The 24528-nt window shown below is 40.1% G+C and overlaps 1 protein-coding gene across 14 annotated transcripts in view; it reads right to left on the bottom strand.

The window, feature by feature from the left end:
• The window catches only part of LOC116156970 (uncharacterized), an 80065-nt gene that overhangs the window by 18368 nt on the left and 37169 nt on the right, over positions 1 to 24528 (bottom strand). For 9 of the 14 annotated variants that reach the window (XR_010383771.1, XR_010383772.1, XR_010383774.1 and 6 more), the window contains one exon: positions 16153 to 16265. The exons of 2 other annotated variants lie outside the window; for them this stretch is intronic. Coding sequence is in view for 3 of the 12 variants with exons in the window: in XM_064493378.1 (XP_064349448.1) it covers positions 16173 to 16265 (93 nt within the window). In the remaining 9 variants the exon portion in view is untranslated. Of the gene's footprint in view, positions 1 to 5341; positions 6128 to 12848; positions 13642 to 15551; positions 16031 to 16152; positions 16266 to 24528 lie in introns of those variants that run through there. 3 more of the 14 variants (XM_064493378.1, XM_064493380.1, XM_064493379.1) reach the window with 3 other exon arrangements.

Raw genomic sequence — 24528 nt, 5'->3', positions numbered from 1 at the left:
GTGTTAAAACCCCTAGATCAGTCACTAAAACTAAGAGGTATGGCTTTTCAGGCAACAGAGAAGATAAAATGAAATACTTTAAAATCCTCAACAAGTCCAAAAGAAGGAAGGAAAGGAGAAACAAAGGAACAACAACAACAAAAAGACAGTGCAAAAAAAAAAAAAAAAAAAGTAGGAGAAAACAATAAGACGGTGGATATAAACTTAACATCACTAATTACATTAAATGTAATTGGACTAAAGACCCCAATTAAAAGGCAGAGGTTATAAAACTGAATAAAAAGACAAGAACCAATTCTATTCAGTTTATAAGAGAGATGTATTAAATATAAAGTATAAGTATAAAGACATAATAGGTTAGACGTAAAAGAGAAAACAGGTATATTTCTATTCTATTCCATTACTGTATGTCTCTCCTTTTACCAATACCACAGTGACTTTATTATTGTAATTTAATTTAACAAGATCCCAAGTGATTCATATGGATCTTAAATTTGAGACCTAATGGATAGATAGCCTTTCTGTGGTGTTTGGCAGTGATAAAAAGGAAACATTTATTGAATACTTGCCACTTATCTAAGATCATAAAAATAAACTAGGCCCCAGATTTCCTGACTCTCAGGTAACTGCAATGTCCACCAAGAACTCAGCTCTATAATTGAGTCATACCCATTCAATAATAAACAAGGAAAATAGTAATTTCTATTTACTCACGTATTTACCATTTCTAGCATTCTTCATTTTTTCATCTTGAATCACTTCCTTTAGCCTGAAGAACTTCCTTCAGTATTTATGTCTATTGCTGAAAAATTCCCTCAGCTTTTGCTTATTTGACAATTTTTTTTTCTTCCTTCCTTCCTTTCTGCCTTTCTTCCTTTCTTTTTCACTCTAATTTTACCCTTCTATTTTGAAGGACCTTTTTACTAGGTTTTTAATTCCAGGTTAATTCAACACTTCAAAGATTTTTAAGGATGCATTGTCTTCTAGCTTATTGAGAAGTCAGCATTATTGTTTCCCTAGGTCATGTGCAGAATGAATCTTTTTCCTCTGCCTGCAGTTAAGATTTTTCTTTTGATTCTTGGTTTTCAGAAATGTGACTATAATGTACCTAACAGTGGTTTTCTTTAACTTTATTCTGCTTGGAATTCATTGAGCTTCTTAGATTCATGAGTTAATGTTTTTCATCAAATTTGGATTTTTTTCAGCCATTTTTCTTCAAATATTTTTTCTCTGCCCTAACTAGTTACTCTCTTCTCCTTCGGGGACTCCAGTTTCACTGATGTTAAACCACCTCAAACTACCCCAAAAGTCAGTGAGGCTCTGTTCTTTTTTTTTTTTTCCCAGCCTCTTTTCTCTATGTGTTTCTGTTTGAATAATTTATATTGCCCTGTCTTCAAGTTTACTAATTTTTTTCTTCTGTAGAATATAATTTGCTGTTAAGCCTATCTAGTGATTTATTTTTTTCATTTAAGATATTTCATTTCCAGTTCCAGGTGGTTTTCTTTTACAGTTTACATTTCTCTCCTGAGACTTTCCCTCTGTTTGCTTGAGTCCATATTTACTTTTAAATCTTTAAACACTTTTATAAGATCAGTTTATAAAATTTTTTATAAGGACAATTTTTTTAAAGCCCTTGTTTGCTAATTCCAACATCTCTGTCATCTCTGAGCATGTTTAATCCTCAAAAATGATATTGAAAGATAAATAAAGCCAAATGTCAACAAAACTAATAGCTCTAGCTGAGATCACACATGCTCATCTGCTGGAATTCCAGGTTCCTGAATCCCTTCCTGTCACCTGGGAGAGTGTGAGGGATTAAATGCTCTCCTCACTGCCACTTGCTTGTCACTGCAGTCGTTGCCTCCTTCCCAAGTCCCTCACGGCTTGCACTTCACGGGGGCCTGCTTCCCCAGGCCCTAGTTTCCTGCCACATTGCTCTGGTGGTGTTAGAGCAGGCAGATAGCTAGATATGAGCAGAGACAGGGGGACACAGGCCAAATGATAGAAAACCACACATCTTGTGAACAACGGGGGTCCTTGGACAGACCAAGAAAAACAGGATCCTCTGGAGAGATTAAAAAAAAAAAAACTTTCTGGGTTGACACGTGTCCTGGAGGCAGAAGGGTGGGACAAGACAGGAATCCCCACCATCCAAATGTAACCTTTTGATCATTATGGCCTTCGTCCAAATGTAACCTTTTGCTTATGATACCCTCATCTGAATGTAACCTTTTGTTCATTACGACTTCATCCGACTTCCTGATCCAGACTAAATAAGGACCCAAAACCCCTCCTCCCCACCTGGGAAGGTGAAGCTGGGGTGAAGATCGGGGAAGACGACCCCAAACCCCTTCCTGCCAATGAATATTCTGCCCATTCATTTTTACACCCATATAACTGGTTTGCCAAGGACACTCGGGGCAGCTACACACTTGGGTCTGCCTGCTCTTTCCTTGAAAGGGTACCAATTACACCTTAATAAATTCTTGCTTTGCTTTCTTGACTCCGTGCCTTATTTCTGAATTCTTTCTGAACCTTCTCACCAAAAACAGTGGCACCACCATTGCTACCATCAGCACCACTGCCATCCTTTCTGCAGTGCTGCAGCCACTGACCCAGGGCTGCTCCAGGCTGGGCAGCTTCTCACCGCAGCTCTGGCAGGCATTAAAGAGCCTTCTCTTGCTGCTTCCCCTCTGGGTGCTCCAAATGATGGCCCTGCCTCCTGCTGCTTCCTACTGCCTCTGTCTGGAGAGCTGCAGGGAAACCCTGGAGGAGATGTGCTGTCAGAACTCTCAGTGCCTCTCGCCTGCCCTTGTCCCCTGGGGTCAGGTCTGCTTCTACTCCAGCCAGATTTTCTTACTGTCCACAGCTACTGGTCAGAAGATTGATTTCCCCCTGGTGGTGGCTTTTGTTGGACAAGGACTCGGTAGATTGCCAAGTATTTGCTAACAACTTTTTATGAGCATAGAGTCCTATTAGTGGTCAAGAAATGAGTGAAAAGAACTAAACAAACACACAAATTAATTATTTAAAAACCAAACATCTTGTTTGATAAGAGTCCTCTGCTTTAAAAGAACATATTGAAATCTGCTAGATTCTATAAATTTTTTTAGTCTGTCTGTAAAGTTCATTCATCAGTTTGACAAATATATACTAAGCACATGCAGTGTGCCAGGTTCTGTCCCCAGTGCTAGGAATACAAGACAGGCAAGATGCCTGCTCTCACAGAGTTTCCAATAAATAAGCTAACACCAGTTATTGATAAGTCCAATATCCAACAGTGGGTAAGTGATCAGAAGAAAATAAAGCAGGATAATGGGACAGAAACTAATGGTAGGAAAACTTTGGACAGGGAGCAGAAGAAAGGTCTTTGAGAAGGAGACATCTGGGATGATGCTTTGAAGACCCAGGGGAAGAAAAATCCAGGCAGGAGGAACAGTGAAGTTACAGGAACGAAATAATCCAGGAAGTGAATAACAGGATATGAGATCAGACAGACCAGCCCAGATCAGGAAGGACTTAAGAAAACTGTGGTAAGGAGTTTAGATTTTATTCTATAGACAGTGGGAAATATTGGAAGATTTCAAGAGGGAATGACAAAGGGGGAGGGTTTAGTTCAGTGGCAGAATGCGTGTTTAGCATGCACAAGGTCCTGGGTTCAATCCCCAGTACCTCCATTAAGATAAATAAATAGACCAAATTGCCTCCCCCCAAAATTAGTTTTTAAAAAAGGGAATGACATTCTGTGATTATATTTGTAAATGATCATGTTGGCTGCTGTGTAGAGACTGGATTGCAAAACTCCAAGACCCATTAGGAGCTAATTGTAACCTAAATAAGAAATGATGGTTCTAAAACTCTGTGAAGTAAATGTATGTTCTATTAGATAATGCCCTCTGCTGATAGCCAACTATACAGGGTACTGGATCAACTGTGTAACAAAGTACATGCCTGGGTCACCTGTCTTGAAGATCTTTTTATAATTTAATAGAGGTGACAGGTAAAATAAAAGAGATACCTTGTTGAGGCAATAAAAAATTGGCAGAGGTCAGCAGGCCCTCAACAATGTTGCTGGGGTAAAATCTTCCGGGACACCATGCCTTGAATCACCAGTGTTACAGAAGAACAAAAAACATCACCCAGATCTTGAATCATAGTGACATAACCAGGAAAACTGCAAGCAAATATAAACATAATCTTCAACTTAGAATATTCCAGGCACTGTACTAATGCTCTACATGAATCATTTAATTCTCCAGAACAACCCTGTGACAGTGATTATTATCCCCATTTCCTAGATAAAAACCCATGCCTGTGGACATGGTAACGTGCCTAATGTTACACATAGCTAACAACCACTAGAGCTCAGCCTCAAATCTCCATCAGTATGACCCCAAATCCAAGCTTATAAGGGTGAGGCCAGTGCTCCCCAAGGTTGCCTGATGACAAAAATTAGCTTGTTAAGAATACAAATACCCATTCCCCAACCCCCGGCAGGTCCCCAGAGTCAGAATCCCCAGGGAAGGGTCTGGAAAGCTATTGCTTTAGCAGTGGCCCTGAAATGATTCTGATTATCTTATTCTTCATACGTAATTACTCTGAATATACAGCTTACACTGGAACAGGCCATATCTGATATAAAAGAACATGGACAAATGGAGAGTACAACATAAAGGAACGGTTAAGGCAGGCGGCTTTTATCAGAGATTCCTTGGAAGAAGTAAGTTTTGAGCTGGATTTTGGAAGGAATGCTGAAAGAAAGGAAGAAAGGAAGAGAGAAAGGAAGGAAGGAGGAAGGAAGGAGAAAGAAAGAAAGAAGAAAGGAAAGAAAGAAAGAAAGAAAGAAAGAAAGAAAGAAAGAAAGGGAGGAAGGAAGGAAGGAAGGAAGGAAGGAAGGAAAGAAAGAAATGAAAAGAAAAGAAAAGAAAAGAAAAGAAAAGAAAAGAAAAGAAAAGAAAAGAAAGGAAAGAAAGAAAAAAGAAGGGAGGAAGCCATGAAAGAGACAAGAAGGAGAGAACCGGGTGTGTAGGGCACTGATAGGAATTGATGTCCCAAGGGAAGGAGGTAACTTAATTCAGCACACACCTCACCACTCAGTCCTTTTTCCCCCTATATTTTTAACTGTATTTAAAATCATAAAAGCAATACATAGTCATTTCAAAAAATAGAGAGAGAAAATAAAGACAGAAAAAAATCACTCAAAGCACCACCATCAGAGATAAACTATTTTTAAAGCTTTAATACTTTATTTCTAGTCTTTTTTCTATACTTTCCAATAATTTCATAAATTGTACAAAGTCAGAAGCATAATATATGTGTGTGTATATACACATTTGGCAATGACTTGGCAATAGATACCAAAAAATAAGGGATCTACACTTTTAATCTCCTCTGTTCATTCTTCTATAAATCTATCATGAAAATCCAGAACACTAAACAAAATTATGTAAAAATGTACTAAGTCTCCCACCACTCAGTTCTTATACTGAGTCAAGCAGGTTTAGAGTATCTGAAGGTTACTGAAGCTGCCTAGATCCTTGGCCTGATCTTGGCCAAGATTGTCCTAGAAAGTCAGTCCTTAAAACAATACTTTTATTAATCATTTTCTTGGATTAAAAGGTCAGAAAGAATCCTGTTGTGAGATTTTTTTTCCTGTTTAAAATAAAGCTTGTTTACCTGACTTCCTACCATAGACAAATAATCCCAGAAGACAGCATTACTTGGAATATAACAATAGAAAATTTTCTTTTACTGATTCATAGACATTTTTAAGTACATTTCCAACTGGATGCCACAGAATCCGTGTCCTAAATTCTTCTACAGCATTACTTTTAACAGCCTGCAACTCAGTCACCAGATGCTGATCCAGTGCAAACAGTGTACCATTGACAACGATGAAGAAACTGTGCCTGTTAATCATGATGAGGGTTCAGAGCCCAGTGGGAGAAGACAGACAACCACATGTCATTCCATTACACGTCCTGGAATGGAGGTTTGTGCAAATGACCAAGTCTTCTAAAGAGGGAGCTCTGCTTCCGCCAGGGGAGTGAGGGAAGATGAGTGGCCTTGCTTGCTGGGTTTTGAAGGACTCACAGGATTTCCATGAAAAGAGGATGAAGACAGTATTCTAGACCAAGGAGAGAGAAGAAAGAATGGCACAGAGGTCAACATGAAAGAGTGAGCATGGAGGTGCCAGACACTGTGGCCCACAACGTTTTCAGCCTGCAGAGCTGATTTAGGAAGCTGCCCCTGGCAAACTGATTGGAAGGCATTTGGACTGAAGATGGAAACTACTTAGGGCGCCACAACATGGTGCAGGCAAGAGATGCTGGAGAGTTGTCGTTAGGAGAGTGGAGATGGATGGGGACAAGGCGGCAGAGGCACAAAAGGAGAAGAGACACACAAATGTTCCCAAACTGTTTAACAACAAAGTATTTAAACATCTAGAAAAGTTGAAAGACTAGTACAATAAATAGCCATAAAACCTTCACCTAGATTCAAAATCAATTCAGGAGTCATTGCCTTTTTGCCATATTTGCTTTATTTTTAAATAAATGCATGTATTTTGAAAGAAAGCTGTAGAAATCATGACACTTCACACTTAAACATTCATACCCGAATATGCATCTCCTAAAAATTAGAACTTTCTTCTGTATCGCCACAATGTCATTATCACAGCTAAGAAAATTAATATCAGCTTCTCAATATCACATGCCATTTAACATATAGCTCATATTCAGATTTTCTCCAATTGCCCCCCACGTGGCTTTTTGGCTGTTTTTAATCAGGCCAAGAGTCAGTCAAGGTTCATATGTTGTATTTGGTTGGGATGTCTCTTGGTCTCTTAATCTAGAACAGTTCTTCCTAAACTTTCTGCACTGATGATACTCACTTTTGGAAGAATCTAGAAAAAAAAAGTCTTACAGAGTATTTCACATTTGGGATTCCTCTGTAGGTTTCCTTGTAATTTCATTGTTCTTTGATTCCCTGTAATTTCCATGTACATGAAGTTAGGCCTAAAGTCTTAATTCGACTAAGGTGGAACACTTTTGGCAAGAACAGTTCACAAACAATTCTGTGACTTTTATCAGCATCACATCAGGAGGAACATAACGCTATCAGTGCTTTTAGGTCACTCACACGATCAAAGTGCTGACTGCCAGATTTCCACACCCTTCACAATTAGTAAGTAACACGCGTGGTGACCCTTCGTCGCCCTGTGACTATCCTGTTCTGCAATAATCTTTCACCACTGATGATCGTTGCCTGAATCAGCTATTTCATTGGAGGTTGCAAAATAGGGACTTTCAAGTATTAGCACTTCTTTTTTGTCATTCTTTTCTAAAGATGAGCTTTCCCTCATCAACTAGGGCAATTTCTCATAAAAAGATAAACATTTAGTTCTCTCCCTTCCACTACCAATTTCAGAGGGAAGATAAATGAGCAGTCATCTCTCATGATCCAGTGACTTTTTTCCCTCCTTTTCTCCATTTTTTAATGTATCACTATGACTCATAGATTTTTTTGTTCCACGTTTTACAATCAATTGTACTCACCTTCAGATTGTCCAAAATTTATCTAGTGGGAGCCCTTTCAGACTAACTCCTGGATCCTTTTAACACGGCCCCCAAAACCCCTGAGCACTTCCTTGGCTTCTGACACGAGAGATCCTACTTGTATCCTACACTCACCTTGTAGTTTTCATGCCCAAGAACTAGAATCAGCTATTTCCCCAAAGATCATTTTCCTTTTCAGTAGGTAATGATAAACAGAAACCAAAATCTGGATTCTGGATGTGCTTATTACTACCGGGATGATAGTACTTCTATGTTCTTTCAGTGGACAGAGGTAAAATAGATTGATAGACACATATATTTTTAATACATCAGTCCATATTGATATTTACAATTCAAATTTCACATTATAGTTTAATATTACAAGTCTATTCCTATTAGATGTTTAAAGGAAGAATGAACAGAAGTGGGGAATGAGTCGGATGTATGAGGAATGGAAAAGAAAGATCAAGAATGGCTCCCTAAGTTCCTGGTTTGAGAACATGAACCTGGATGAATGGCACTGCCGCTGCCATTTTACCAAGATAGGAAGTAAGGAAAAGGAGGAAAGTTCATGGGGTACTGGTGAGGGATGAGGAACTGATTATATATAGTTCAGTGTTTTATTTTAGTATCTATAACCTATTTAAGAACTGACACACACATAGGTGAGGCATTGACAAGAGAAAGGCTTTACATAGGTGTAGAAATGTGAGCTACATTCAAGGTACCAGTCAAGGTTCGCTAGCGTTGGGTACTCTTCAAACACTATTAACATCTGTGAAATCTCTGTACTGCAGTACCTGGATGAAGCTTGATGCCTGAGGATGACTCACCAGGGCAAGAAAATCTAGCTCAAACAAAGGAAGAAAGAAAATTAAACATGAAGGTAAAGATCTCCTGGGAAGTAAAAGAGAAGCCTAAAAACAACCATGGATTAAAACATGGTGTATTAATTTGTTGGCCTGTCATAACAAAACACCAAAGATTGGGTGGCTTAAGCGACAGAAATTTATTTTCCTACAGTTCTGGAGTCTGGAAGCCCAAAGTCCAGGTGTTAGCAGGTTTGCTTTCCTCTGTGGCCCTCCCCTTGGCTTGCTAATGGCCACTTTCTCTCTGTGTCCTCACATGGACATCTTTCCACCTGTTTTTCTGTGTCCTGACCTCCTCTTCTTATAAGGGCACCAGATATTGGATTAGGGCTCCCCAATATGACCTCATTTTGCCCCGATTACCTCTTTCAAGGCCCTATCTCCAAATACAGTCACATTCTAAAGTATTAGGGCTGAGGATTTCAACATGTGGATTTTGGGAGGGCACAACTCTGCCCATAACACATGAGGTAAAAAGAAGCTATGTGATAGAATGAAGGTACGTGCTTAAGAAAGTCAGCAAGTCTTCTCGGTGGCTGGGTCTCATTTCCGACTGGACAAAGACAGTTTGGTAGCATTATTGCAACACAACGGCTTGAACAAATCTGAGATGATGATTAAATGACGAGCCACATATTCATCCACATTTCTATGGTTAGAGATGAATATACAGAGAGAAAATTAGAGACAGAAGAATATATCCACCCCGTTTCCACCAAGATTTTCTAGGCTTTGAACTTGAGTCATTATGCTTAGGTTGCTTTCTGCCGGGGGAGAGGGTGGCATTTAATCATGGCTTTTTTCTTCTTTTTTTCAGGACAAGTAGCCCTGTGCCAACTGACTCATTTGATACCAGCCTTAATTGTCATAAATGATATGGGAGCGGCAGATCTCATCTATCTTAGTATAGGAAAAATTAAAGAAGAGGAAATTAATTTTTTTTTAAAGATTGGCACTCAAAGATGGAGAAAAGGCCAAGGGAGGGGCTGGTGAACCACCTTGCCTGGAGCCTTGCTTAACTACTGAAGGACACAGCTGAGACTCCCTCGTTTGACTCCTCTCCCAGTGTACTTTCTACTTCACCACAACTCAGCAGCTCTGTGTTTAACTTTTGTCTGTTAAAAATGTTCTTGGAAGTATTGCTTACAAATGATTTCGAAATGCCAAAGAACATTCTGGTATGGTGATTACTAGTACAGACTGGTCAAACAAGCTTGTGTTTTAATCTCAGCTTTATCATTCACTACTCTATAGCCTTGAGCAGGCGGTCTAACTTCTTAAAGCCTCGGTTTCCTCAACAGTGGAACTGGGATAACGGTAGAACCTACTTCACAGAATGGCCCTGACGACTTTAAGTTAAAGCATTAAAAAAAAACAAATTGGGTTGGGCACATGGTTAAGAGTTCAGCATATAGGAGGGGAATTGTTATTATTCGTGATCAGACCCTAACATAAATTCAGATTTTCCATTCTGGTTTCCCAGGTAAAATGAAGTAAAACTAGATAAATAAGTGAACAAACAAACAGACATTGTTAGTTAGACATCTTTCTGCTTCACAGCCTTGAAGATGTCTATTACAGTGCCCCAGGATCTAACAGTTGAGCAAAAGAGAGAAAAACAAGCAGAACAATTGAGTCAAAAGGTTCTATAACTCTATGGATGGAAAATCACAGCATAGGAGAAGACCAAAATCTCCCAGGCAGTGGAATAAGAGAAAGAGAAGTTCTAGAACAACAGAAGGGGCCTGAGGGAAAAAAAAGGAAAGGATGCGATCAGATCTACAAGCACGACAAAAACACTGGTGCAAGCCAGGAGTGAAGGCGATCGCTTTCCGGATAGAAGAATAGAGTTAAGATGCCCAAAGAAAGCAAAAGTTGTCTCCGGCAAGAAAGACTCCTTGCCTTTCAAAGCCTGGGATCCCTGAACGTGAAGAGGGTAGTCATGTGAGAAATTGACCGTTAAATCTTATGGGGCCCCTTTAGTGACTCCCATGAAGTGCTAGCTAGTCACAGAGCCCATGCGCTTAAGCTGGTTGCTATGTTGATTTTCTTTGATTAGTGATTTCTCCCATAAGTTGGGTTCCAGGGCCCTGCTGAGAAGCCTATCATTCAAAATTAATGAAATGCTGTTATTATTTTAAAGTACCTATTGTGCACATGGGAAACTCTAGACTCAGTTGAAGTAATAGAGTCTTCTAGAATGCATGTGTAGCACAAGCGATCCTCACTGAAAGGACTATTTATTTTTGTCAAACATTATGGCCTCGAAGGTCAAAAAGCAAGACCCAGAAGTAAAAGCACAAAATGAATTTGCCCACAATGCACAGAGAGGAGACAGAACCAGAGGGACTCTTCTGGAACAGATGTCTGCAAGTCCTCCAGTTAAAATGAAGGAGAAAGGCACTTTCGGTAACGTGGTCATTTCAGCTCTCTGCTTTCCTTAAATGGTCACCAAGGAACCAGATCCATCCATACTTTTTGTTCATTCTTTTCCTGGTGATTTCAATTCTAGTCTAAGAACTTCCTTGGGAACACTTTGCAAGGCAATTTGGCAGTATTTATAAAAAAATATTTAACGTGATAATCCTCTGACCCAATAATTTCACTTTTAGGAAATTTTCCTGTAGAAATTCTAATTAAAGTGCTGGAAGATATAGATATGAGGAAATCTACTGTCCCGTTGTCTGGAATATTGTGAAATGAACCAAAATGGACTGGTTAAATAAATAATGATTGAGCTGTACACACACCCTGGAGTCAGACCACCTGAGTCTGTGTTTCCATTTCTCTACAACTTTCTAGTTGTGGTTGCTTGCATTTGTTTTTCATTGCAGCCACCATAACAAATTATCGCAATTTTAGAGGTGCAAAACAACCCAAATTTATTATCTTATAGTTTAGTAGGTCAGAGGTCTGGTATGAGTCTCACTGGGCCAAAACCAATGTATTGGCAGTGCTGGGGTCCTTCTTTCAGAGTCCAGGAGAGAAGGTGTTGACAGGCTTCAGTCTCATGTGGTTGTAGGCCTGAGGTCTCTGTTTCCTTGCTGGCTGTTGGTTGAGAGCTGCCCTTAGCTCCTCTTGCCGGCCCCAGCCCATAGACCCCTATGTCTCAAAAACAGGAATAAGGTGCTTATTCCTTCTCACACTGTCGTCTCTCTGCTCCTGCTTCTACCACTGCATCTCTCTTTAACCCAGACAAGTAAGGTTCCACTTTTAAGGGCTCAAGTGATGAGACTGGGCCCACCCAGATGATTTAGAATAATCTCTCCATCTCAGGGTCTTAACCTTTAGCTGATCTGCAAAATCCCTCTTGTCAGGTGAGGTAGGGTACTCACAGGTTCTGGGGATTTGAAGGAGGACATCTTCCGGGGCCATTATCTCACCTACTATACCTCTCCCCTACTACTCACACCTCAAGCTCTTCATCTCCAAAATGGAGCTTTGTCTACATACGGTTCTTGTAAACTATAGATGAGACAAACCCTTGGCACAAAGTAATCACTCAGCAAATGTTAGTTATCATCATTTCTATGTAGCCATTTAAAAAAAATTAGACAAGTTCATACTGTATAGCACAGGCAACCATATTCAATCTTATAGTAACTTACAATGAAAAAGAATATGAAAATGAATATATGTATGTTCATGTATGATTGAAGCATTATGCTGTACACCAGAAACTGATACAACATTGTAAATTGACTATACTTCAATAAATATATATATATATGCAAAAAAGGAGGCAGAACCATATTACTGACATAGAAAAACGTTCACAAGATATATTTGAGGAGGGAAGGTACAGCTCAGTGGTAGAGTGCGTACCTAGCATGCATGAGGTCCTGGGTTCAATCCCCAGTACTTTCATCAAAAAAATAAATACATAAATAAACAATCTAATTGCCTCTCCTCGGCCCCCCACAAAAAAATGAATTTAGATATATTTGAGAAAAGTAAGCTACAGAACAGTGTGTATAGTATAACTGCTTTTCTTATAAAAAAAGGAAAAATGACACTTGTACTTGCATAGGGGATTAGATGTCTGATTAGATACCAAGAGACTGAGATTAAGGTGAGTAGACTTGGACCTTTTTCCAATGATGCGTATTTTAAAATTTAAAGTGGTAACAACATAAGGAAGATAGTGTTTATTGTCCAAAACAGTGTGGAAACAAAAAGGAAATACAGAAATGATTGCTTATAAAATAACAAGAAAGAAGAAAAAAAGCACTGAAAAAAAAATGTTGGTAAGTAAAAAATTCCAAGTAAGATGCAAAAAATAATCCCAAACATGTCAATAATAATCACAATAAATATGAACAGATGATACCTGTTTATTAAAACACAGAGATTCTTCAATTGGAGAAAATTAAAAATTCCAGATGTGTGAAGATATCATTTAGGTAAATTTTTAAAACACAAACATTAATAAATACATTGATTCTGGAAAAAAATTCATATTTAGTAAAAGTATAGAAACAGAGGTGGGAAGTAAAAGCACCGATTTCAGGACTGTGGTTGCCTCTAGGCAGAAACGAAAGGAAATAGGGAAAGAGAGGGTTACACTTAACAATTATATCTGTAATATTTTATTTCTTTCTAACAAAAATTATCTAAAACATATAGGACAGGACATTTGTCTTTTAAAATTCTGGCATTTTATATTCTGTAATTTTCTGTGCATATAAAATATTTTAAAAATTTTATAGAATTCCACTTAGAAGTTAGAAATAGGAATTATGTCCTGATGGTACATGTATTTTGGATTCTAGGGAAAAAGTTAAAAATTTTAGCAATAAACATAAAATTAGAACAGACAGATGAAAATGTATTTTCTCTTTGTGTCCATCAGTTAGGGTTACCATCTACTGCACACTCACACTAAGTTAAGGATGATACTGTTTGGAAATGCCCAAAATATGTACCTTAAAATGTTTAAGAAGACTTAAATAGAAACTTACATACAAATTTAGTAGTTCATAAATGTTATCAAGAAATAAAGAAGCAATTGGAATAGTGATTAAATTTTTCAGAGAAATTTAATTTTGAGCCAGATTCTGAAGGAAGAGAGCTTCATGGATTTCTAAGAGGGGGCAAATTCAGATGGGAAAATGGACTGTGCCAAGGCACAAAGGGACCTCATCGGGGGAACGCAGGGGACAGCAGTAGATGAAGGTGGTTGGAGCAAAACTTCCTTCCTGAAATTCTGAAGTGCTCTGGAAACAGACATAGGCATTTACATGGACATCAACACAGAAAAATGTCAATATACAATTAAATAGAAGATTTAGGCTACCAGAAGAATAGATCTGACATCAGATTTAAATCGACTATAACAACCACATTCTTCTCTATATATTTGCTGGAGCCAATGGAGTCCAACAGAGCCGCAACTTTTAACTTTATGTAAATGTAAAAGTTCATCTTTATGAACTGCTTTTCAAGAAAAAGGGGAAGTGCTGATGGAGAACCATGAAGGAGCCTCAGTTCCTTCTCTGTTGGAAGTGATGGAATGACCTCTCTCGGGTTACATACAGTTATTTAATAGGTGAACACACACAAACAGCCTCCCCCCAAGAAAAGAAACTTTATTTTGAAAATATCCCACCTAATGCCATCAAAATATTCTAAAGTTGGGCTGAATTCCTTTCTGCCTTCAAATTAATTTGCGTGAAAGGCTCACCCTCAGTGTACTGGGAGGATGTAGGTGGCCGTGATTACTAACAGGAAATTTGAGTTAATCCAGATCTTGGGAGTTGGCAGCATAGACAGTTTCCTGTGACCCGCCTGGCCGATCAGCAGGTCCTGCTGCCTCTGCCTCCCCATCCTGACAATGCTGTGAGGCAGCTTCCCCCGTGGCCCCCCTACCACACGGCTGCCGGAGTGCCCTCTCTCCCTCTCTGTCTCTCTCCCTCTTTCTCCTGGCCAATCCAAACAGATTCCCCATCACGCTTAGTCTTCCCCAGGGAGCCCCACACTGATGTGTCTCTGCAAGTTGTGCGATGGGTCATGGGCCACATATCACTGATGATAAAGCTCCAAAGATTCCAACCACCCACTTTCCTCAGCCTGTTTTCTAGAAAGCCTTTCCCTAGTCACTCAGTCACCGGCTCAGCTGCCTGGCCAACTCCTGCTCCTGCACATCTCAGCTCAGACGCTCTCTTCCCTGTGGACCCATATTCCTGACTTCCCCCGCCAGCTCACGTTCTTTAAAGCCTTGCTGCATTTTGTATAGACTCCCACGTGAGACTTGCCTCGTTTGATGGCAATTGTTTATACAACTGTCTCCTACTCCACTGTAAGCCCCTTGAGGACAGAGATTATGCCCCAGTTCTCTTTATATTTGCCAGTAAACAGCAGCTCCTGGAACACTTCAGGGACACAGTGAACATTAATGGATGCTGAATGAATAAATTAGTACTACCACTGATACGGGGTCAAGAAATTCCCCAGTTTATTAGATCACTGCCTCCCCCCATTTTCTGCTACACGTGGCAGGCAGCAGGGGAAAATCTTTCTCCATAATTATATCAAATAACTCTGTCCCATGAAGTCTCTCTATTTTGAGAATAAAGGTTGAAAGATTTTTTTTTCCTTTATAAAATTAAAGACTTTGATGATTGGTAAAGAAAAGCTACTAGATTCATTAGAGGAGAGAGTGGTCTAGTGGTTCTTTCTATGCTCCTGTAACTAATCACAGATAAGTAGTTTAAACAATATTAGTATCTGTAAAAACCAATAAGGATGATGAGTTAAATCATAAAAATCTCATGCAATTTCTATTGCCCCCCATACGCTCAGTGCATTATTTCTAAATGGAAAAGTACAAATATTGGGATAAAAACATTTAAACTACAGAAACACAAAACTCCAAAAGCTAATCCTTCCTAAAGGGCAGAATTTAATTCTGTGCTAAACTACTGTCTGTGGGATTAAGAGGCGTGGTTAAGCAAACATTTGAGAACAAGTAATTACCACTGAATCTCTCTATCACATATTTGTCTCACGCATTATTTATACAACAAGCCCACAGACGGGAAAAATAAAATGCTGTTTGAAACATTTTTTTCCAGCCACAAATTTTTCAGGCTTAAACTTTTTTTTTTTTTTTTTTTTTTGCCTTCATCAAAGATTATTTACTCCTATGGTCTTGGGTTGGACAGCAGTGGGGTTTCTTCTCGCTGATATAGACAAAGAAATGATATTTCTAACCTGCTGTTCCTGTCTGTGTCCTTCCAGCCAACCCCAGGCCTCTGAATGCGGATGTTCATGGTCGCTGTAGCTGGTGTTATGTCATGCTTTCAGAGTGGAATGGACTTGCAAGGGAACACTTGTATTTATTCACTTATTTGTTCATTCAGCAAGTATTTACGAGAAACCTACGTGCCCAGAATTGATACTGGGATCTCAGGATACCAGCGGACAAGACAGGGTCCCCACCCTTGATGAGTTCACAGTCAGAGACCATTGAACCCACAATTGCAGTGTAGAACGATAAGCCAGGATAGGAGGACACACCCAGAGCTGCAGGGATCTGGCACCTGTCTGGGATGGTCAGGGAGGGCTTCTGGCAAGACGTGTCCTCTAAGTTGCATCTTGACTGACCTGTAGGGCCCACACGATTAAAGGAGGGTAGGGAAGTGGAAAATTCTAAGCTAAGGGAAGAGCTGGGAGAGATCAGAGTGTGGGAGAGAAAGTGGGAGTAGATGAGGCAGGGTGGTGCTTACCGAGGGAGCAGAGCAGACGCTCACAAAGCCACGGAGTCTGAGTCGTGAAATAAGCATTTCCTGTGCTCATAAACCAGCTTCTGTGGCCCTCCTCCCCGCTCTACCTGGGACACCTACAACAGAGAGGAAAGGGGATTGCTCAAGTATATTTGAGAGAGACATTAAGCCTCCGGGCAGCAGCATCTTGGCTGGACTGATTCTGGCATTTTCTCCCATTTTAGCATTTTTGCACGAAGCCGGGAGACGTGTGCTATCAAACCACATGCAACTCCAGCCCAGCTCTGGCTGCAATGCAGTATTTGGCAAGAACTTGACCTGAGTCTAGGGATTTAATGTCATTGTGCCTCGGTGCCTTGTCTTTAGAACAGATTGCAGTGAGAATTAAGTAAGTGAGTGCATGTAAAGTGGTCAGAACAGAGCCTGGCCCAGAGCAAACGCCCTATAAGCATTAGCCATAATTATTTAACTCTGCATGTGGGACGTGTCAATGAAGCTGGTTGGCCAGTTACTTAAATAACCAGCCGGTCATTTATAGGAACTGGGCTCAGGAGTGAAGTTGCTGTTGTTTAATGTCTTTGGCACTAACAGGAGGTTAGGGAAGTTAACCCAGGAGAACAAAGGCTGAACTTCGGCAGTGGACTTTTTGGTTTATATCCAATCCCTGAACATTCAGTATCCCTGTACTTACTGTCTACTGAATGTCAAGCCTGAGGGTCAAAGATCCCTGAGATGGACTAACGATCTATTATTCATTCAATACATGCTTAGAGGTAACCAGGTGGAAGTCTGCTGAGGACAGACCCTCCAGCTGAAGGTGATACATGTTACAAAGAGGCACGACAGTAAGAATCAACGCTTGCTTTACCCCAGGCTCTGTGCTAACGTCTCCCACCCGGATTATCTCAAAGTGCTGTGGGAGTTGATAGGATGGACGCATGGTTCCCAGCTGGGGTGATCACGAAAGACTTCACTGAGGTGGAGGCATTAGAACAGAATTTTGGAAAATACTTTACTTCTGGAGCATTTTGCGGAGCCCTGCTTTTACAGTAGAACAGGTCCAGTGGCTTGTTTCTAAAGCTGCCTCTTGGTACAAAGGCTCTTGTAAAAGAAAAAGTCAATAAAATGGGATGGTTTCTACTAAAAACTCTCATCTCACCACAGAAGAGAACTACTACCAACCTGAGTACGAGTCCAGCTGTTGCTTAAACATGAACAACTTCTCATTCCATTGTCAAGCCCAGGAATCATCTCGCCTGCGTTGCAGTCCCAATGCCACCTCTCCCTGAACGCCCCTCCTTTCCCACCAGTCACTGGGAGTCATGTTTGCAGCACACGCTGGGATCCTGTTCCTAATTATTGATTGTGTAATTTATTGATAAAGCAAAGCCAAATATGAGTAAGATGGAAAGCCTAACTAGAAATAAAGGACTCAGTGTCCCAACAAGGAAAATTCCAGGGCTTCAAAAATAGAAAATCAGTGATGCATAGTTTGAGGGCTTTGTCACTGAAGAAATAATCCCAGGATTTAATAAGCCAGAAAATGGATTAAACAGATGGGGGAAAGTTATCAGTGGCAGAGAATGGGCACCTACAGAGAAACAGAATGATTTAGAACCCAAATGACGCCGGCACACACTCAACATTTAGTTGTGTCCTGAATGAATGTGACAGAAAATCTGGACGAAAAGGAAGATGAAATCGGCCGGGAAGAGAGAACACTGCAGAGTATCGGCTGGTACAGGGATGCTGGAGCCTCTTTTTTGCTGAATTGATCAGCCCATTTAGCTAAAGAGTTGGTTTGTCTGATTCCTTTCCTTATGGAATTGATTACTTGAGTGAACCAACCAAAGCAATAACTTCAGCAGAGTGTGGAGACAGCTTCATTCTGAGAAGCTGGCCCTTAAATACAGTTAACCCTCGAACAAGAGACCTTTGAACTGTGAAGGCCCACTTATATGTGGATTTTTTTTTTTTTGCAATAATAAATACTACAGTATTACACAAAACTGAGGACAGGGAGCTGGTTGAAACCGAGGATCCAGAGGAAACCTGGATGCAGAGGGCGGACTTTAAGTTATACTTGGATTTTTGACCTCAGGGAAGGTCGGCACCCCTAACCTCCATGTTGTTCAAGGGTGAGCTGTGTGCAGAAAAACGTTTTTCATAACCAAGAAACCATCCCAAGGGTACACGTGTCTACATATCCTTGTCTGCCCACACCTGTCTGAATGTGCTTCTAATCAACTGATCGTTTACACTTAGGTCAGCTCAAAGGCCCTTTATAGGACCAAGTTAATTTTGAGTGTCAGTGAGTTGCTGCATGATCATTACCACCAGATCATTTAGCCTCTCTTTTCTAATTATCGTATCACACCACTAAAAGAATGATGTACACACACACACACACACCACAATGAGACTGATCAGGACGTTTTTCCATTTTCAAGAAACAGAGATCTGGAAACAAGCGGAAAACACAGCTTCTGAGCGATGGCATAACAAGTTACTATTTATACCTCATCTTCCATCCGTAGATGTGAACTAGGGGTCTTTCCCTGCCAGAGAATAATTTTAGGGAATGACTTTCCTGGTGAGTTCACAGTTTGACCCTGCTTGTATCACCATCTTGAGTCAGCAGTGGATAATGCTGTGCAGAATAAACTAATTTTAGTCATCTGTGAGATCCTTGTAAACACTCTATAGTGACTCTTAAAAGTCAGCGTGAACTTGCTATCTCTGCTTCATTTCCTGCTTACAATAATCCACTAGGGGTATTTTTAGCTGATGACATCTTACAGGCCTTGTCTTGGTGAGTTTCTTGGTTTCAGAGCTGGCGTTTGAAAATTATGCCACAGCTTCCAAAGTCAAGGGGCCTCTGGTTAAATGAAAAGTGGCAAACAAATAAGGCAAGAAAAGGACATGGAAATGTAAGTGTCCTATACATGCTACAGGAAAAGCACTGCCCACCTTACTTTTATTTTTAATATTTTCCGTGAGCCCCGGCCCACAGCTGCACGGGGCTGTACCTTTGGAGTGTGGACTGATCCCTCAGCTTCTTAATCATCTCGTTCTGTGATGAGTCCCTGGGCTCTGAGTCACATTTCTTTGGCAATCAGTCACATGCCAAATTTAGAGCACTTCTAATTTGTTCAGCATCCCATGGGTCACTGAGAAAGAATAGGGCTTGAGGACAAACTCCACTGGTCAGATCATCCACATCCAGATGTGTGATCACAGGTTATGACACCTGGCCAAGAACTCATGTCTTCTGGAGTGAGAACTCTGTGGAAGAAAGACCTTGCACTCGGGCTTTGGGTTTCTGAGAAAGATGCTGGGTTTGGCTGTGTTTACCAGGAATGTGGGAACCAAAAGGAGGGGCTGAGCTGGGAAGAAGAGGATGAGGAGGATTTTAGGCAAACCCAACTCTTGAGGTTGGCAGTCAACAGCCCAATGGCCACAAAGAAACATGAAGGGAAAAGTTTCTAGGTTTTTGTGTTCACCTTCTTGAAAAACCTTGAATCCTGGAATGTTTGATATCAGTGTTCTGGTCTGAAAAGAGAATTAGAGAACTTAAATGAAGTGTCTGGGAAGCAAAAGGAGGAGAGAGACTGAGGAAGGAAAGATGGGCAGAATCGGAAATATTATTAGGGAAAAAAGGGAAATGGTGCATCCTGAAATTATTTTTATAGGAAAGGCAGCTCATAAGAGTTCCAGGGTAGTTTCCATTTCTTGAATTCTTTAAAAGTGACTTTGAGTCTCTTGGATTTGGGGGGGGAGCCAAATCTTTGCTATAGGAAATTTCATTTAAATGCCTCTTTCCAAAGAAAACACATATGATACCAAGATACACAATCTATGTGGAGCTTCTCTGCGCTGCTGGAAACTCGGCCCCACTGATTGATTCTTCTTTACTGACGATCACAGTGTCCTCGTTTACCCCTCCTAAAGCGAGTTTGATGGGCTCGCAGCTGAGTGAAGCAAGTCTTTCAGAGCGGAGGCAGCTGCCGCTGTCTGGCCGGCTGCCCATGAAAGGCTTCAGCAGGGTCTCTGTGAACCATGCAGGCAGTGCTCAGGCCGGATCCTAAGAAACCAACCTTTTGAGGAACGTTGTGTTAAGGAATGTCTGGAATGTGTTCAGTCCCGGGAGTTCCCGGGCAGCCTATATGGTCCATGATGGAGAACGGGCAAAGCAGTGTTACAATGTTCAGCAAGACCGATTCAGATCAGAGAGCGATGAGGGGAAAAAAAAATCATTAAGATGAGGGATAAGATTGTCCATTCTCAACCATTCAATGCGGTTTCAGAATTTCCTTCTAGAGTCCAACTGCATCACACAGTCCATTTACTATAGTCCCAGGCTAATGAGAGGATAGGTGCTAAATAGGCTATAAATTTCAAACTAAAAAAAGTAGCAACTGCATGCAATTTTTTTTCATACTGTTTAGCTTAGTATATGAATGAGTGAACGCTGTTAAAACAGCAGCATAACTATACCCTTGACTTTACGTTATTAACAACAGTTATTTATGGGATGGGAAATTCTATTTCTAATTATATTTTAAAGATTTGCAATGTATTTAAGGCTTTTAAAAATTCTATTTATAGGTAAGTGTTTGTGTGCACATATACATGCATGTATATGAATATATTTTGTTTGAATGCCTCTTTTGTTTATTAGAACTGTGAATTTACTAAGGTCGAGGACACTGCTTTAATAACATTATTTAGTGTTTAAAGTCATATTTAATGTGCAGAGTGGTAATTTTTTTTTACTTCTTATTTTGAATACTCTTCATCTTAAGATTTCTCAGACTTTGTGTCTGCATTCCACATTAAGAAAAACATTTAACATATATACATACATGTAAAAAAATAAATATATTTAAAATTTTAATTCAGGACTCTTGTGTATGTGTTTATATGCTATTTATATACATATAAGTATGACCATGAAATAAAATCTACCCTTTCAAAGTGTGGTGCACTCTGGTATTTTCTTTTTTCTTTTTCTTTTTTTTTTTTTTTAACATTTTTTATTGATTTATAATCATTTTACAATGTTGTGTCAAATTCCAGTGTTCAGCACAATTTTTCAGTCATTCATGGACATATACACACTCATTGTCACATTTTTTTTCTCTGTGAGTTATCATAACATTTTGTGTATATTTCCCTGTGCTATACAGTGTAATCTTGTTTATCTATTCTACAATTTTGAAATCCCAGTCTATCCCTTCCCACCCTCCACCCCCCTGGTAACCACAACTCTGTATTCTCTGTCTGTAAGTCTATTTCTGTCCTGTATTTATGCTTTGTTTTTGTTTGTTTGTTTTTGTTTTTGTTTTTTAGATTCCACATATGAGCGATCTCATATGGTATTTTTCTTTCTCTTTCTGGCTTACTTCACTTAGAATGACATTCTCCAGGCGCATCCATGTTGCTGCAAATGGCATTATGTTGTCGGTTTTTATGGCTGAGTAGTATTCCATTGTATAAATATACCACATCTTCTTTATCCAGTCACCTGTTGATGGACATTTAGGCTGTTTCCATGTTTTGGCTATTGTAAATAGTGCTGCTATGAACATTGGGGTGCAGGTGTCATCCTGAAGTAGATTTCCTTCTGGATACAAGCCCAGGAGTGGGATTCCTGGGTCATATGGTAAGTCTATTCCTAGTCTGCACTCTGGTATTTTCTATTCTATTTTTTCATTTGTAAAATATATCATCATGACCCATTTTATAAATTTCCCTACCCGCCAATGAGTCATGACCTGGAATTTGATAAACATTATTTTACCTGGCCTTATAAATAATTTCATATTTCTATTAAGGAAAACAGAATGTTATGCAGTAATATGAATATCTATTTGAAGTGATTCAAGGAAATACATGAGTGTTAATAAGAGAACTATATCTTTGACTTAATTATAATCATTATTCTTATGTTATCATATTCTGCAGAACATTAAATTTTTAAAAATGAGCATAGTCATGTAACCCCTTTCTTCTTTTTAAGTAATATTTTCACAAACTTTCAAACTTAAAAATTAAGCCATCTCCTTTCTTTAGCTGTCTCACCCAAGATCTCTGATTTTTTTAAAAGAAAGGACAATGATATTTAATAGAAAACAAAAATTAAAAGTAAAAGCCTGGGTTTTACCATAACAGACTTCCACTAGCTCACTTTAGAATTATAAGAAGGCCACATGCAGCATGAGGGTAAATGCAGAATCAGGTTCTGGGGACTCGGTGGCTCCTCATAATTGACCTGTAAATTTAACCTCTGAAGATCAGATCAGACATTAATTACCCAGAAAGGGTAATTATTAAAGAAATGTTATGGTGACTGCATCTGTGACAATGGAGAATCATTGTGCGGTGTGAATGTCTCCCTAACACAGAGGTCTCTACTGATGCACTGGTTGGACGCAGTAAGCTGAAGACACCAAGAAGACTGCTTTTTTGAAACAGACAGTGTATTTCACCTTGACATATCTGCTTTGTAAATTTAGATTTTTGCATATTGAGTGAATTAAAATGGGCCCTACTTGTACTTTTTCTCGATACTGCCTACAGAGTTCACAAACTGCTGTTGAGAGATAGATATTTAAAACCCCAAAGACCACAGCATGGATTCCCTGGATGGCAAGACAGACAGAATCTTCAGATAAGGGTGACCCTTTAAGAACTGCCTTATGCGACTGGCCCTCTCTTCAGTGACAGGTGGGGTGGAAACACTGTACAAATTCTTCCCCACCCAGAGCAGGGAATTTTGACTGCACAACTCTCAACATGTCCTTCCACCCCTCACCCTCACCAACTTTCTTCACACGGCCTCCTCTGACTCTCCCACGCGACTGTAAGCCTCCCTCACTAGACTCTAGGTTGCCGGGGCAGGCATGGTGTCTGTCCTGTCCACTGTTGCATCCCCCAGCTAGCACTGTGACCTGAGCACATTCGGGGAGCATTCCATAGTAATGGGCTGAGGGAAAGAATAGACAAGTGAACCAATTTTAATTAATCATCCACTTTAACTGGAAGCTCCCTTCAAGAGTCAACCTTCTCCATACACCTGGTCCAGTATGAGGCAAGTGTTAACCCCTCTTAATGGGCATCCCCTTCCCCAAAAGCTAGCAGGGAACCCACTCCCAGGGAGCCTTCAGCCAGCATCTGATAACAGCCACAGCTCCTTGAGAGCAGCCCTAGGAGCCTCAGGGCAGTGGAAACAGCTGACCCCAGCCTCTGGAAAATCCAGAAGCAGCAGAGGTGGTGGCACCCAGGGTAGGAAAATAAAATTCACTTGTCATTTTTTGCCATATCCTCTTCCAATCTTTCTGCAGTAAGTATTTCACTGCTAAAACAAGAGGGAGGAAGGTAATCGTTTACAGGTTAATTGCTATGGACGGTACTGTCTGAGGTTTATAATAAGCTTTCCATCTATTTGTCAACACAAGTGCAAAGCGGAAGACTCCGATCTCTAAACACAGACTCCTCCAGGTATTGTCAGAAAGGAACCCCTGAATCAGGTCCATGCCCTTTACCGTCACACTCTCTCTGCCTCTCAGGGATCCCATAGTCCCCTTTTACACGTCTCACTAATCAAGTCTCCCAGCTGTAGAGGTTAGATGTCCAAAAGTGTCTATTTACTCTCTTGATTCTCTCCAAAAGCCTTATAATGTCACCAAACCAATATAGCACATTTGTAAAGGTTAATGTAAAATAAATGATTTTAGAATATCAAGTGACTTTTACCTCCAATGTCCCTATAGAGAAAAACAATCCTTTGTGTTTCGAGGAACTAAAAATACTAAAACAACAACAACAGCCCTTTACAACCCTTATCCAGCTCTCTAGTGCTATGAAGCCACAAATGACAGTATGAATATCAAATAATTCTATTAAGGTGATAGAAAAGAACTGAGTTCAGTATAAGTCTCCTTCAATGTCACCACTGTTGGGGTGGATAAAATCTAACACTTATTGGGTGTTTATTATGGGCCAGGCCCCCTGCCACGTGCTTTCCACAGATTATCTTATTTCACAACAACTTTATAAGATAGATGTGGCTGTTCCCCTCCTACAGAAGCAAGACCCAAGGCACCAGGATTTAATTTGCCCAAGATCACACAGATGTTGAGCAAATGGTAGAGCCAGGACGTGCAGAGGAGAATCCAGTTTTTGCATGTCTCCAGGCATTTGAGACGCTAACTCCGGGGTCCACAGAGCAAAGCAAAGTATGAGCCCCCAGGATCCAACCAAGTGATCATTTGCCTTTTTGCAAGCCCCACATTAAAAGGTACATGACATCTACTAAATGGTTACCCTTGGGGAACCTTCAAAATCCGTCAGCTGGAAATAAGATTCCAGTAGGGG

The sequence above is a fragment of the Camelus dromedarius genome, chromosome 14, assembly GCF_036321535.1.
Source record: "Camelus dromedarius isolate mCamDro1 chromosome 14, mCamDro1.pat, whole genome shotgun sequence".
NCBI classification, from domain to species: domain Eukaryota; kingdom Metazoa; phylum Chordata; class Mammalia; order Artiodactyla; family Camelidae; genus Camelus; species Camelus dromedarius.
The sequence above is the reverse complement of the archived record's forward strand: the minus strand, read 5'-3'. Positions and strand labels throughout refer to the sequence as shown.